This window comes from Strongylocentrotus purpuratus, unplaced genomic scaffold, assembly GCF_000002235.5.
Source record: "Strongylocentrotus purpuratus isolate Spur 01 unplaced genomic scaffold, Spur_5.0 spur5_scaffold_21, whole genome shotgun sequence".
NCBI classification, from domain to species: Eukaryota; Metazoa; Echinodermata; class Echinoidea; order Camarodonta; family Strongylocentrotidae; genus Strongylocentrotus; species Strongylocentrotus purpuratus.
In genome coordinates this window covers 22,956,686-22,971,828 of record NW_022145607.1, presented here as the reverse complement: position 1 = coordinate 22,971,828, position 15,143 = coordinate 22,956,686, and the positions used below count along the sequence as shown (strand labels likewise).

General features: G+C 36.2%; 2 protein-coding genes across 3 annotated transcripts in view; both read right to left on the bottom strand.

Annotated features, from left to right (window-relative positions):
- The window catches only part of LOC577585 (kinesin-related protein 4), a 45,422-nt gene extending 43,333 nt beyond the window's left edge, over window positions 1–2,089 (bottom strand). The window contains exon 1 of one of the 2 annotated variants that reach the window (XM_030995390.1): window positions 1,677–2,089. In XM_030995390.1, coding sequence (XP_030851250.1) covers window positions 1,677–1,799 — 123 coding nt within the window. In that variant the 5' untranslated portion in view covers window positions 1,800–2,089. The remainder of the gene's footprint in view (window positions 1–1,676) is intronic. The other variant, XM_030995389.1, reaches the window with a different exon arrangement.
- An 8,652-nt stretch (window positions 2,090–10,741) lies between these two features.
- Window positions 10,742–15,143, bottom strand: part of LOC590527 (activating signal cointegrator 1 complex subunit 3-like) — a 38,709-nt gene continuing 34,307 nt past the window's right edge. The window contains exons 31-36 of the mRNA XM_030994250.1: window positions 14,781–14,964; window positions 14,059–14,216; window positions 13,415–13,538; window positions 12,720–12,831; window positions 11,694–11,794; window positions 10,742–10,816 (exon numbers count right to left, since the gene is read on the bottom strand). Of these exons, the coding sequence (XP_030850110.1) occupies window positions 10,742–10,816; window positions 11,694–11,794; window positions 12,720–12,831; window positions 13,415–13,538; window positions 14,059–14,216; window positions 14,781–14,964 (754 nt within the window). The remainder of the gene's footprint in view (window positions 10,817–11,693; window positions 11,795–12,719; window positions 12,832–13,414; window positions 13,539–14,058; window positions 14,217–14,780; window positions 14,965–15,143) is intronic.

The window sequence follows — 15,143 nt, the reverse complement described above, 5'->3', positions numbered from 1 at the left end:
CACAAACTTGTCCTCCCCAAAAATGTCAGGATAGGTCCACTGCGTTTTCTTTGCAAGATCATAGAGTGGTTGGTCCACTACCAACACAGGGATTTGGTGGGTTGAGGTGCTCAGTTGTCCCTTTCACCAGTTTCATTCCATGTCGAATCATTCCTGAAGTGGCGGCCTTTTCATGGAAAAGTGGCAGGAGGGCTTCAATGTTTTTTTCCGGTTGTCCAACAGTATCTGATCGAGCTGCATGGTAGGAAGACCACATCGCTGGAGTGTGTATTTCTGTATCACAATCCGCATATAAGATTTCATTAACTGCCGCCATCCATGCCTGTTCGTGCTGTTTCTCCTCATCAAAAGAACTCGTTGCCACTGGTTGCACATCTTTCACAGGAGGCTGGGTGACAAAATTTCGGCCCACAGGTGGTACAAACGTGTACGAACGAGGCAGGGTGGGTTCACTGCTGCATGCACCTGTTTTCTGTGAGTTGATCCATAGACATTCGTGTTCCAACCCAGGCTTTTGTGATGAAGGAAACTGAAATATTGAGATACCAGTTCCATGGAAGGATGAGCTTGCAGTGCGTGATGTAAGATTATGATCAAGGTTATCCAGGGCTGAAACTGTGAAAATGTTCCGATGCAAGTTTGTAGGACAGACTATACCAGCGTTGTTCCTTGTCTGATCTGCAATAGCCTGTATTTCTACTTATAATTAATAAAAGTATGTATTCTTTTCTTACCACTCGTTACCAAATGATTTGAGAAACAAATCTAAAGAACCAGTTTCAGCAGGATTTGCAGAATTTGCTGTCTCATGTAGATATGGAAATAGTGATACTTTCTCACTATTGTCACGTGAGGGCGCCAGACTAGTTTTATTTCTGCTTATTGCAGTTCTAAGACCTTCTAGTTTGGGGAATGATAACAAAGAGCTATTGATCCCATATTCTTCTGACATGCTAAAAATGTATCTTGGAACAATTCTGAAAGGTTTCATGGTAATTCCCTTATTCATTCCATATTTATAAGGCAATATGTTCCTTTATAATTTTCACTTTTTGATTATTTATTTTTTTAAACATGAAATTTATGCAAATTTATGCAAATTAAGCAAAATATATTAATCATATAAATTTCTAATTGTGTCTATTGATCTCACTGGACTTGAAAACATCACTTTCAACACTTAAATGACTTCAAATGGAGAGTTTAATCCAACTTTGTGAGGATTGTCTAGAAGTTGGCAGCCATTTTGGATTTTGGCGGCCATTTTGAATATTTTTTACTTATGTGCTTGACACTCGAACCAAAATTGATTTATAGATCATTACCTTTAAAGTGGTACCAAAGTTTAAGCTTTTACATCAACTTGAAATGAAAACCCAAATTAACACATGCAAGGCCCCCCACTAAAGAGACAAAATATGTTTTTAATCCTCCAAGCAGATGAATTTTACTGTCTAGGTCAGTCAAAATAAAGTAACACTAACAGTAAAACACCTTACAAACTTCTAGGTGTACTAAAACTAAAAGTACTAACATTATTCACGTGCGCATATGATCAAGTTCAACCTGACCTCCTGAGCTGACCTGACCGAGCTAGCTAGCGCTAGCTGACAACAGAAAACAAAAACCACCCTGACTAGTGACTACTACACCTGTAGTGTGGGCCGGGGACTTACCTTCACCAAACGCATTCCAGTAATCTTCTCCACCTCGTAATCATCACAGTTTTCATTATGGCTAGTTTCCTTCCAGGTTACCACTTCCACCTGCGAGTCTAACCCTTCCGAATCCAGCTCCATTTTGTAATTTTTCCAGCTGCCTTCCAATTCCACTCAGCTCTCTATCTACCGCGCATATTTAGTTGCTCTTTGATATCTATATATATCTACGTTAATGTTAGTAAATAGTCGACGAGCGCGAGCGAACATATCGCATGCAAGCTGTATATTTTGTAGCGTACACACACCAGTATCTCTTTGGTGGTACACACCCACTTAGTAGTGTTAGCCAGAGAATAATCCAAAGTGAAGGTCGTGTGTGTTATCTTTTAATACACGCGCCCCATACACTATTTCTTTCAATCCGTGTCACCTCTCTCCACTCGAACGTAAGAAAATCAAAGCCCCGAGAGGGCAACTAAAAAAGCTATTGTATTGAAGTAGACTAGCTAGTTGTTCGATATGTTTTCCTATATATTTTTTCCTATATAAAGTTTCGCGACGATGTAAATCAGTGCATTAAGTTTGGGCACTGTACCACATCAAATTGGGCACCACCCTAGTCATAAAACCCAGTTCAATAGTTGCAGTCTGAGCATAAGCAGATAAAGGGGTTTAGTATAGTAATAATGAGCATAATTATCTCTATACTACACTTTTCTTTTTCTTTTTGCCTCCGGAAATGTGAAAATCGCGCCGACCGATATTTCGCTCATTGGGTGTACTGTAAGCACACATTTTTTGTTTTGGCTCAACGGGGGGTGTTAGGGGGGGGGGGGGGGTGAACAATCCCATTGTTTCTCAACACTCACCCCCCCCCCTAAATAAATTTTTAAAAAGGTTTAATTTTTTAAACCTTTTTTTAAAACTTTTTTTTTTGTTGCCAGAGAGGGAGGGGGGGGGGGGGCGAGCCCGTCGCCCCTCTCCCCCTTGATCCGCGCCTGGTTAAATACGCAGTACATAATGTCATCGAATTAATTATTCTGAATGAATATTACAGATCAAAGTCTTCCCCTCCCCCCAAAAATAACGAGTCGATAATGTTGATGATCTATTCAGACTCGGAATAAAGTTCCTGACGATGTCGAAGAAACGGGAGTCGACAATATAAATATACAAAAGTCGATGGTTGACGATGATCAGATTCGCAGTCGGAGTAAAGTGCGACGATGATCCGACCTCTGAAATGGACCCTAATGGCGTAAAGCACCTTTTCTGAAATGCCCCGTTTTTTATGAAAACGTCGAAACTTGTGAACCTGTAAAGGGACCCTTTTTCGGTTTTGTGCTTAAAGTTAAAACACACCTCTTTTTAAGGAAAACATCGACGACGCCGTATAGCTGAAAAGACACCCTTTCGACGCCTTTTCTGGACACGGGTGCGTATTAGCATGAATTAGGTTCATGGTATTAGCCAGTCATGTTGGGAGTGACCCCCCCCCCCCCCCCGGATCAGACTCAGAGTAAAGTTCGGCGATGGTAAAGTTTCTAACTATGTCGTAGAAACGAAAATCGACGATGACTATGACGGCGAAGAAGGTAACGGTTTCTGATTATCCTAGAAAAAAGAACGAAAAACAAAAATCGACGATGGCTGTCTCGAGTACAGTTCTGACCTCCAAACTGACGAAGAAACTGGAGTCGACGAAGTAAATAGGCCTAATACAATTAAAAAACTGGAGACAAGTAGAGTTCGAGAAGACTGCATAAAGAAAGAAAGAAAATGTCAACCTAACAATTCGATTTAAAATCGAATTATTGCCGAAACAACACAATATAAAAGAAATATTACTCGCTGCTGGATGGTGCCAAATCGAGAAGGCAGGACCAAATTAGCGAAAGGCCTTCCTGCACTGGGATCTCGAAGCGACTGATTAATAAATCGCGGGACATGAATAAAAAAAGAAAGTCGGCTCTGGCCGTGCGCACCGGGCTTTCTAAACAAAACTTTAAACCAACCGCGTTGCCGACAAATTTGACCAATCACCAAGCTTTTCGTACACGCCTGATGATTGGTAATCTCATGTACAATATACATAATCCTAAATTTAAGCCCAATGACAAACTCTTATAAAATACAAACTTCATTATAATCAATCTATGTAGGCCTATACCTAAAAGATTGCATTATATCTCAATCTTTTGAAACGTTAAAACGCATTTCCGTCTGACACAAATAATATTTTGTACACTAATTGCATGGATGGACGACGCTACTATTTATCAATTTATTTATTAAAATGTATTTATTATCTAAATCGACAAACTGTACTAGTATTCTAAACGCTACAAGTTACAATACTCGGATACAAATACTTGTTGATATGTCGGGCAAGCCTCAGACAAGCTTTCAGGTCGTCAAACAGAGCCTCTGTAATACAATAATGCATCAAATTTGAATATTTTAGAAAGCCGGTCTAACTCTATTCGCTTAACCTCAAAATGCAATCATGTGACAAAACAATGATAAGAATCAGTTTATATCAATGTTTCATAGCGGGTCACGATGCACATAACGTGAATCCCGGACTAGCCGGGTAAAACCTTTTATTTTCTCTAATGTTCTCGCTCGTGATTTTGTTAATTCTTTTGATTTTGATCATGCCATACTTTAAAAATTAGTCAGCATTTTTTTGTTAACAACAAATCTTCTTTTCGCATTCTTCTTCCCCCCTCCTCCTACTTTATCATCATCATCTGTTTCTTCTTCTATTCTTTTTCCTTTACTACTATAGTACTACTTCTTCCTCTTCTCCTCTCTTTTCGTATATGATGTTTTAATTTTGCCCAAATAGTTGTACTCTTCTCCTAGCTCATGTGCCTCCTATAGCTATTCTTAACCCTCTCCATGCCGTTTAAAGCTGATATGATATATATATATATATATATATAATTATATGTTTTTAAGTATATATGTATATGCCTACTGTATAGGCAGGTTATCTGAGAAATCTTTTGTTTGGGCTGGCTCATTATATTAGTAGTGAGGGCGCTATTGCGGGAATGAACACCGCGTCTTGTGCATTGAGAAACAATCATTGGCAAATTTCGGCACCTCATTTGAAATTTATTATGAGAGGAACAAACAAATTATAAAACAAATCAGAAAAGGTATTGATATTGACTATAATATGAACAATAAAATCAACTTTATTCTTATATATTTTTATCGAATATTTTAAGAGTTCTGAATCATGAAAAGTAATACTATTATGACAATAATATATGCAATATATTAGTAATTTTGTTTACGTGAATATTTATATGTGGTTTTGTTTATGTGAAAGTTTATTTGTAATTTGGAATAAACACAAATGTAAATCTTATTTGCAAATTAGCTTATGAGAGGGAGGAATAAAAGAACTTTTGAAAAAACTAAAATGATCTCTCCATAAGCAAAAATAATCTAGACAGCTTCACTAATGGCCGGGAGCGTTGGTAAAAATAGGGATTCTTGATAACTTTATTCCAGTAAATGAATACTTTTTCTCTATCTGGTCTAATCTATCGAAATCCCGGGCCGAAATACGATATAGCCTATACTGAACAAAGGGATCATGTTATGTCCTTACCCCCTCTACTCCTTGATCCACAATTCTTTCATCTCTCTTCTTTTTTTTTTTTTTTTTTTTAACTTCATTTGTCTTTTTTTTTGGGGGGGGGGGGGGGGAGGGGGGGGGGGCGATGTTTCAACTTTTGCAAGTTTCAATAGCTCCTACAAATTGTTAAGTATTATGTCTATACTCTTTCAGAGTACCGTCAATTCTAAAGAAAATGCCACCTTCCTACCCCGACTGAATATCACGAGTCTCACTCATGCACTCTTTATTATGCATTTTAAATGAGGCTTACAAACAAACAAACACAAAAAACAAACAGACAAATACTGTACTTGCTCTTAAAACAGCAACTCACGACTTTTCATGTTATTATTGTCTTGAATCTTGAAAACTCATTTAATGCCAAATTATTACGCACACCGTTGTATTGTCTCCAGACAATTAATAATTTAATAATGAGGTGAAACACTAAAATGAGTACTACAGTCAAACCTGCTTTAGTGACCACCTGTCTACAAAGACCACCTGCCTACAAGGACCACATTTTTTGTTTCCCTTGAAAATGGTTTCTCATTGAAACATGTACTAAAGGAACCTGTCTACAAAGACCACCTGTCTACAAAGACCACCTTTTGTGTTTCCCTTGGGCGGTCGCTGTAGACAGGTTTGACTGTATTTCTTCTTACACCATGCCACCAACAGCATTTTCAATGCTAAAACAAACAATTATAGTCATCGTATTCACATAATATTCTTACTTGAACATGAATAAACTAAGTGATCATTACACAAAGCACTATAACTTCATTCTCGGGCTATAATATATTATGCCAGTTAAGATGAACGTGTGAGGGGTAGGGGGAGGGGGGGGGGGTGGCTAATGCAATATTTATATACCAACTTGTCTAAATGCTTATCCTACTATTATATTAATAATAATAATAATAATAATAATAATAATAATAATAATAATAATTGATTCTTATTGAGCGCGGCAGTCAAACTGATCAGAGCGCTATACAACAGAAAAGAAACATACAAATCATAACAATTAAACAAGGAACAGTAATTAAGATATTATGAACGAAAAGAAAATTTAGCTATTCAAAAATGTACATTATAGATTGTAATTATACAGTTGTAATAACACATGTTTATGTTCATAACACATTTTTCAGAATACAAGTATATACCACATATTATATAAAACTTGAAACTAATTTCATAAAACAGATAAATGTACATGTATTTATATAATGATAAAAATAATAATAACGTTTTATTTACCCAAGGTAGCCACTTCAGTTATGAAACTGCTCTTCCAGCGGGCCCTGCATAACATAATATGTTATTACTACCCTTCTCCAATCTAATATGCTGAGCGCCTAGCTAGAAGGCAGAAGGTCCCATTGTTATAAGTCTTTAGTATGACTCGGCCGGGGTTCAAACCCACGACCTCCCGTTCATAGTAGTAGTAATCATTACCATAGGACTAATACACAATATCTAAACATAATCGCTGAAATTCAGATTTCACAACCAAATTAACAGGTAATGTACAGTTATCAAATAGGAGAATGAGAATATACAACATCAATGGTGAAGTTCATTACCAAATTTACACTAATTATCTTAACGTTAATTCAAGTAATAAACAATAGGCGGTGTCACACAGAGGCCAAAATCCGGATTTTAGTTATCCTCTTAATTGCTGTCAGTCTGTCATCAATTATTATCCCATTAAAAATCCTCTAACGAGGCAAGAAAATTCTCCATCGAAAGGATTTTTCAAGGGATTTTTTAAGGGATTTTTCTGTGTGACACCGCCTAATATGGAGCTGAAAGTGAAAAATTAAATAAAAATTGAACTATTTGCAAATCATGGAATATGATAATATTCATGAAATTTGCATGATACATATAAAATCGAGATCGTACTTAATATGAATTCAAATATCATGTTCTAGTAATAGTATAATAGTACTGGATAAGGATTTCTTACGTTAACACGCAAGTTATACTGCGTAAATAAATTATTTGCATCATTAGTGAACGGCGCATTGTTTGTAAGGGCGCTGAAAATGGCGCATATTATTTTATTAATACAAGAAATCAATAATATAATGGCCTATATAGAATGGCCCATTATAAATATTATCTACAGGTGGATGGCTGCCAGAAATTTTGTGAGAAAAAATTGTTAACGACAGTGATTGCCAAAAATTTGCAATGACTGAGTGTAATCTCTAAACGTCTTCGTATAGTATACCACATAATAAAAGTTTGTATATTCTAAAATGGAATAGTTCTGGGGATTTCATCCCCCTTCGCATAAAATCCGAACAAATATAATTCAATATATTGAACTCCACAGGTGAGACCAAACATGTTTAAATCGCAAACTGTTCTATGATAACACTAGATACGAATTGACTTTATGTTTACGAGCGTGAAACAATTCATCGTCTATACAGTAAATTACTACTTATTGTATTACGACCTGGCAAAGAGAATTCTAGGAAGAAAAACTTAAGGAAGTCCCAGCCTTACGATCAGATTGTCTTAATAATTTGACTCCTTGTCAAAGCATAAAACCGGTCTGTGATAAACTTTTACCACAGACCGGTACACTCATTCTAAAAAGAATCATCTTTAAAAAAAAACTTGGTTTGTGTGCTCCCGCCCTGTAGAAATCCAACCTGATTTATCTACCAACAATATTATCTACTCCAAGCATTACAAAAATAACCTAATAAGTTATTTGCTCAACTATGCCTTCAACTAAAATTATTGTTCTCTCTCTCTCTCTCTCTCTCTCTCTCTCTCTCTCTCTCTCTCTCTCATTCTTTCCTTCTTTCTCTATCTCTGCACTGAATACATGTATTAATTAAGTATTATACTCTCAGTTGAGTTTGTTTTTATACATGTACAGCCCCTATGCTATGTTTGTATTGCACAGGTTTGCCATGTGTATCTCATCTTTCATGGGATTTGATGCCCTATAAGTCTTTTTTTATTATAAGTACTTTTAATGTCTTGTGCAGATTGTATTGTTGGACCATATTTTATCCATGCTAGAATAGCCGACAGGTGTTGGAGGATGCAAAGTCTCAATACTGCAAACTGTAAAATCTATTTATACCAAGAGATGGGGAAGCGATCACCTCCGTTGTAAAGAGCAGCATTTTTCAACCGGTGTGCCGCAGGACATCTTTAGGGGTGCCCCGAAAGAAATTAAGATAGTGTATGTTAAAAAGTTATTTTAGAATAACGTTAATTCCGTGATAACAAAATACTACTAATCATCTATATACTTTTTTGAAAAAAATGTAGCATTTCAACGATAATTAAGCGTTTTTTTCCTCCCTCGCTCGCTTCGCTCTTGCAACATTTAGAAACAGGATGATGAACATACAAATCAGCCGACACTTAAACTGCCAACTGTTACGGGAATGAATGGGAAACAGGGTTATTTTGCAGAAATGGCCATGGCGGCTGGCTTCAGCTCGAATGGTATTCGGATTTCACTGTCCAGGCCCAGATAGCAGTCACTCACAACATGTAGAGAACATAGTATGGTACCTGTAAAGAACAAAATCATTGTTTGAAAATCATGTACTTTTAGGCCTAAGCAAAAAAAAGATGTTGTATTGCCCTTTGCGACCGACCCAAAAATCTTGAAATCTAGACGGATTTTTAATTTTTAACCGTTTTTTAGAAGAAAAAAATATTAAAGCATTCAAAACTGGGAAATATCAGCCAAAAGAGGGAGAAAAAAAAACAAAGTAAAAAAAGAAAAGATTTCCGACCGACCGACCCATGTTTTGGTACCTAAAGGGTAATACAAAATCTTCTTTTTAGGCCTTATTGTGCTCAAAAGAACAAGCATTAGTCTACACAAAGTCACGTGGAAACAAATCAATGAAAGTTAGAGTTTTTCAGGGAAATGAATTTGATAAACGATTGTAAATACTTTCAAGAATTCAACCTAGGCAATTTTAATAGTTGGTCTATCATTCTTTGAAGTGTGTGAACATTACAATGTCGCATGATATCATGCATCCAAACAATATTTGTATAGGCAAGACCTTCGGCAAGACAATAGTGTATTGAAAGTTGACTTGAGTTGATTTCTTGAAAGCCTTAGTGATCGTGTTTAGAGAGGAAAATGAAGTAACTTTGTAGTCACCTTGAACCATTTTCATCTCCATCGAACTCGCACCGTTTTTGCCAAAAAACACAATTATTTTGACTGGACTCAAATTCTGGAACAGCCTGAATAACGAACTAGTTGAAAGCCCCTCCATTAATTCTTTTAAACGAAAGCTCAGGTGTTTCCTTTTGAGTAAGTATGTATAAAAGTATATGTTGATGTCGCGCTGGATCGTACAGGTGGTTATACAGACTTTGTTTTTGTTATTTCACAATGTCATTGATTTCATCAATTTGCTTTCTTTTCTTCTTCTGCCTCTTCTTCTTCTTCCTTCCCTTCTTCACCTTCTCCTAGTTATCATTATTATATTAATTTCTTTACTCTTTATTCTATTTTTCTTTTCTACTCAAATTTACTCTCCTTGTACGTCTATAGAATCTCATACTATACTACTCCGTTTTCGCCTCCTATAATACCTTTTAAATTTAGACCTACTATGTGTAACTCAGTACGGGAGCCTATTCACATACAAGCTATGCTTTTTATTTAGGCTCCACACATTTTACATTGTTTTACCTTGTCATATCTATATATTTCGAAACTTCGTATTTATTTTCCGCACATTATACTTGATTTGAATTTTTTGTTTGTGTGTGTGTAATCTACTTAGTACTCTTATACGCTTGTATACAAAAAAAGAACAATAATTTAAATCGTTTTTGATGTTAATGTGGAATAAATAAACTTCAAACTAAACTTCAAACTTCAAACACCCCTATGAAGGATACGTGTAATGTAATGCACGTATATTAGCTATTATAACTTATTAACACAAATAACAAATGCTCCATTCTAATTTCAAAAATTCCAACATTGATTACAGACTGTTTACCCTTTCTCTGAGGCATCTGGAATGGAAGGTCCACGGAGGTCCGGCCAAAGACGTGGTCAATTCTCTTCCAAGACAGAAGGCTATTGGAGCTTGTTTCATCAAGAACCAACCACCATCTCACTTCCTTCCTCTGGGGGTATCGTGGGGTGTAGGACACCCTCTAAACATAAGGATTTAAAGCGGAGTAACTGATGTTGTTATTGTTGTTATTTTTTGTTGTAATGGGAATCAGTCAAGAATTTAAATATTAATTTTCTTCTTTCTCTTTTTTTTCGCTCTTTTTTAAATATATAATGTGGATAACAGTATACAAAATAAAAAGTAGGTTTCTCTATCTTTTTTTTTGTCCCCTTAAATTGAAAAAACAAACAAACACAAAACCCCGTCCAAATAAAATGTAGATTTTTGTTTCCTGTAGGTTACCGAGTAGTCCTGTCCGTTTTAGGACACCATCCAGACACCGTCCTGTCTCTCGGGTGTAGACAGGGGGCTCCCTTTGGGATACATTAATAATCTGGAAACTAAATGTAAAGGCCCTACTTTTAAAAGAAATGCGTTAAGATGTTAAGTATTAATGAAATATTTCAGAGATTGTCCATTCCGTATATAATTTAAGAGCACTTCATCAGGCGTAAATGAGAGGGAAACAAATTGCTAATGATTTCAAAAACTAATTTGAAAGTATGGATAATACTGGGCATTTCCACATGTACACTAATAATCTCGCCAGTAAATTATCTAGGACATCCTTACTTTGATAAAGTGCTTGCTTTTATTTAGTTTATGATTAGGGTTTTCGAAAGCTTATGTAGACAATAATTAAATTTAATAAAAGAAAAAAAATCTTTAAAAATACACATCATATAAGATTCCATGTTCTAGATAACTAGATAAAGAAAACTAGCATAGGAATGTCAATAAGTTGATCTGATCCTCAGACTACATAATACATAATAATAATAATAATAATAATAATAATAAAAACGGTGCTTATAAAACGCTTACCACCGAAGTATCTAAGCGCTATAACAAACAAAATACAATGATAAACAATTACATATTAAACCAAACCAAATATTACAAAACATCTGAAATATACATCAATGTGAACAGAGTAAATTAATCGTCAAAATCAATTTTGAATAAAATTGTCCTAAGACAAGTTTTAATTTGGTTGACGGTCTGACAGTTCTTGACATGTAAGGATAATTTGCAGGGGTGGATTTCTCGGGGGGGGGGGGACAAACAAAAGGTGCCCTTGAAACTAATTTGGCATATCACACACAAAAATGCCCCTTATTTGTAAATTATTTCAGAAGTTTGCCACAATTTATAGAAAATCTTGGATCCATCCTTGAAATTTGTACATACCTTTGCTCCTTTATTCAATTGACGGAGATTTACATGCAGTGTGTATTCTTGGTTTGCTTGAGCTGTCGTGGTCACAGTGCTTTCAATCTCTTCTTTATGAACTATTAGAGTAATTAACAAGAGAAACAAAATAACAACATTAAGGAGGTGTGAGGATCATGACAACAAACCGCACACAATCAAAAGGACAGGAAAGTTTACAACAGATACAATCATGTTTGAATAACGAATAAGAAGAAAGCATATTTCGTCTTCACTCGGAGTGGAAAAAAATAACTGTGGTAATAACATTCTTGACTGCTTATTTATTAGGTGTCATAAGAAATAAATATATATTGACAGGACTGTATGAAATGAATTAGAGAAATACAAAACATACAAGTTTTGTAAAAAATTCGGAAATAGGAATTTTAAACAAATTCAGAAGAAGGGTCATATACTACTAGAGTGCTTTAATTCAAAGTTACGGTCACGATTAATTCAGATTTATTCTTCATTGAAATGTAAATTTTAAGGTCATTAAACACATTACAAAACAATTCAACAATGACACCGTTAAAGGGAACCAATACCTTCATACTAAGTTCCTTTCTTGTAAAGTTTAAGATATTTGAATAAAATTAGTGAAAATTTGAACAAAATCGGGCAAGGAATAAGGAAGTTAAAGCTTGTTGGAATGACTAGTCACTAGAAGGCGATATTCAATTTGATGACATCATTTGTGGACAACTCTCCATGCCTTTTGTACATCAAATTTCATGTTTTTCCTTTTTTCTTGTGATTGAGATAATCTACTCCCTGAAAGCAAGGTATAGAATGCTAAATGATATTCTACTTTACATGTTATTATGAAGCCGGATCAAGAACACAAATAAATACGAAGAAAACGAAAGAATTGTAATTTTTTTTGCTTAAGAATATATTTAATTTCAAGGTCACAAATGGCTCTCCATGATGTTTAAGTCCAACTTAGAGTTGAGTTCGACTTAGGATCTTTGTGAAACACCCCCTTGTGATGTTGCTTACTTGACTTGGGAAGTCTCTTAGCCCCACGCATGTTGGTTGCTGTTTGTGATGGACCGTCACTGATTGATACATCTATCTTGAGAAGAGGCAGCTTTTCTAGAGCATCCCAAATCTAAAGTAGATATCAAATTCAAGATTTTCAAGATTTTATCGAAAATGATAATAATAATACCAAAATGACAATAATTTCTTGAGGAAATAAATGGATAGATGCCATTTCGTACTGAACACATTGCACTCCCAAAATAAACCATTCCTCAAGAAGTTTAGTGGTAAAACATTACTCCCCGCCCCCCCCCCCCCCACTCCGGGGTCGGAATGACCGCATGCGTGTTACCAAAATTTCCGTTAAAGGGGTACTTTTCACGCACCAAAGTCCGACTCGAACATACACAAAATTGACTTTACACACCGGACTTAGGGGTGTTTTCAAAAGGAGGGAACACGCATATGCGTACCCTAAATAACACTAAGTGGGGGCCGGGCATTACTCTCAGTCATTATGAACGGTATATGTTCATGTTACATCATCGACCAACTACTACATGCACGTTGTTTATAGATAGGAAATACCTTTGACAAGCTATTCAGGTTGCTAGTGGTGAAATGAAGCATGACAAAAATGCATGATAATTGTGCCATGAATAAAAGGCAAAAGGCAAAATTGCAAAACTGCTGCAATTATGAATGTTTACCTCTTGGATCTGAGTTGGGTTGAGATCAATCTGCAGCATGCCCTCAAGAACTTCCTTCTTCCCATTACAGGTATTGATGAGCTGACTCAACAATTCTTCTTTCCTAACCTTTCCGCCATGTTTGCTGTCACACGAAGAGAAAAAAATGAATGAATTTAATTTATTTTTCCTGACATGTAGCCATGGTAATTCTATTGAGCAAAATTTGTTTCAGGTTAAGCGTTATCTAGGTACAGTATGAAGAATTCTCAAAATGCTATTCGCGACGCAGGGCCTGCCGAAATAAAACGAAAATGCACCTGGCCGTGGAATGAACTTTCATCGCCATGTGCATCATCATCACCATCATCATCTGCCTAATAATTGTCATCATTATCATCATCAGCTCACTCATCATCATCAGTAGCAGCGGAATAAGGAGAAGGGGAAGAAGAAGGATCGAGAAAAATAAGAAGAAGACAACAAGAAGAAGAAGGTGATGAAGACGAAGGAGAAGAAGAAGAAGAAGAAGAAGATGATGATGATGAAGAAGAAGAAGTGTTCAACATGCTTTCAAAGAAAACAACGAGATACCGACGAGAGATTGATTACAAATAAATTTAACCCAGGCCTGCAGACAATTCAAACAACAAAGTCTCTCATACCTGATCTTGAAGCGAGGGAGGAGAGCTCGGGTGATATGCGGTAGCGTAAGGAGAGGAGACTCGTCTGCCCATCTGGCCTGCATGATAGACTGGCTTGTACGCATGCTCAGAAGGATCTCAGTGAAGGATCTCCTGTCTCCAGAAACCTCAACCATGGCCTATAGGATTTGATGAAAATACGGCAAAATGAAATGGTTGGATAGCGGTGATCGCAGTCAGGATAATGGCGACAGAGAAGAGAAAAACAAGTAGAAGGAAAGTAAAGAGAGGGAATGTAAGGAGAACAAGTAGGAAATGTTAAAGAAGAAGAAATAGAATATAGAGAAAAAGAAGAAGAAGAGAAAGAGGAGGATGAACGCAGAGGAGAAGGAGAAGAAAAAAGTAGAAGACAATAATGAAGAAGAAGAAGGAGAAGGTGTGGAGGTGGGGAGTAGAGGAATGAATTAGAGATTAAAAGAAGAACAAACAAAAAGAGAGAAAGAAAGAAAACAAACACAAAATATTGTAGGCTTGCATAAGCTCTGTCAGATTTTTTGCAGGTGATAGATTCCATGTTATTTTGCTTTTCCAATCCAAAGGCCTTATTTTCTGATCTATCCTTTATATTAGCCAATATTCCAAAGATTACTTCTTGGTCGTTTTGAAAAAAAACATTTTGCCGCCCTTGCTTGGTCATGTTGCTAAATTTAGAAACTAAACTGAATATGAAATAAAGTCTGTACGTTGATGAGCATGGCTATGCGATCCAAGATGGCTCTGGTATCTGTGTTGTAGTCGTTGGTAGGGAGATCAGCCCGGGTGAGATGAGCTTGGAGAAGTAGATAGGTCTTGGTACGGGGACTTTGAAAGTCCATTTGGCTCATCGGAATGGCATGGCCGCATCGTGGTAGTGCCGTAGAAAGCGTTCTGTAAGATATACACAAACAATTTCATAAGCACGGTAATAAAGAATCTTTGCAAAATCAATCTTAATCAATTTTAATAGTCTTATGCGTCACCTATTGAATGGATTTATAAAACCATATAAGACTGCTAGTACTTCAACATCTACTGCAGATAATTAATAATTACCCTATTTGTATCTT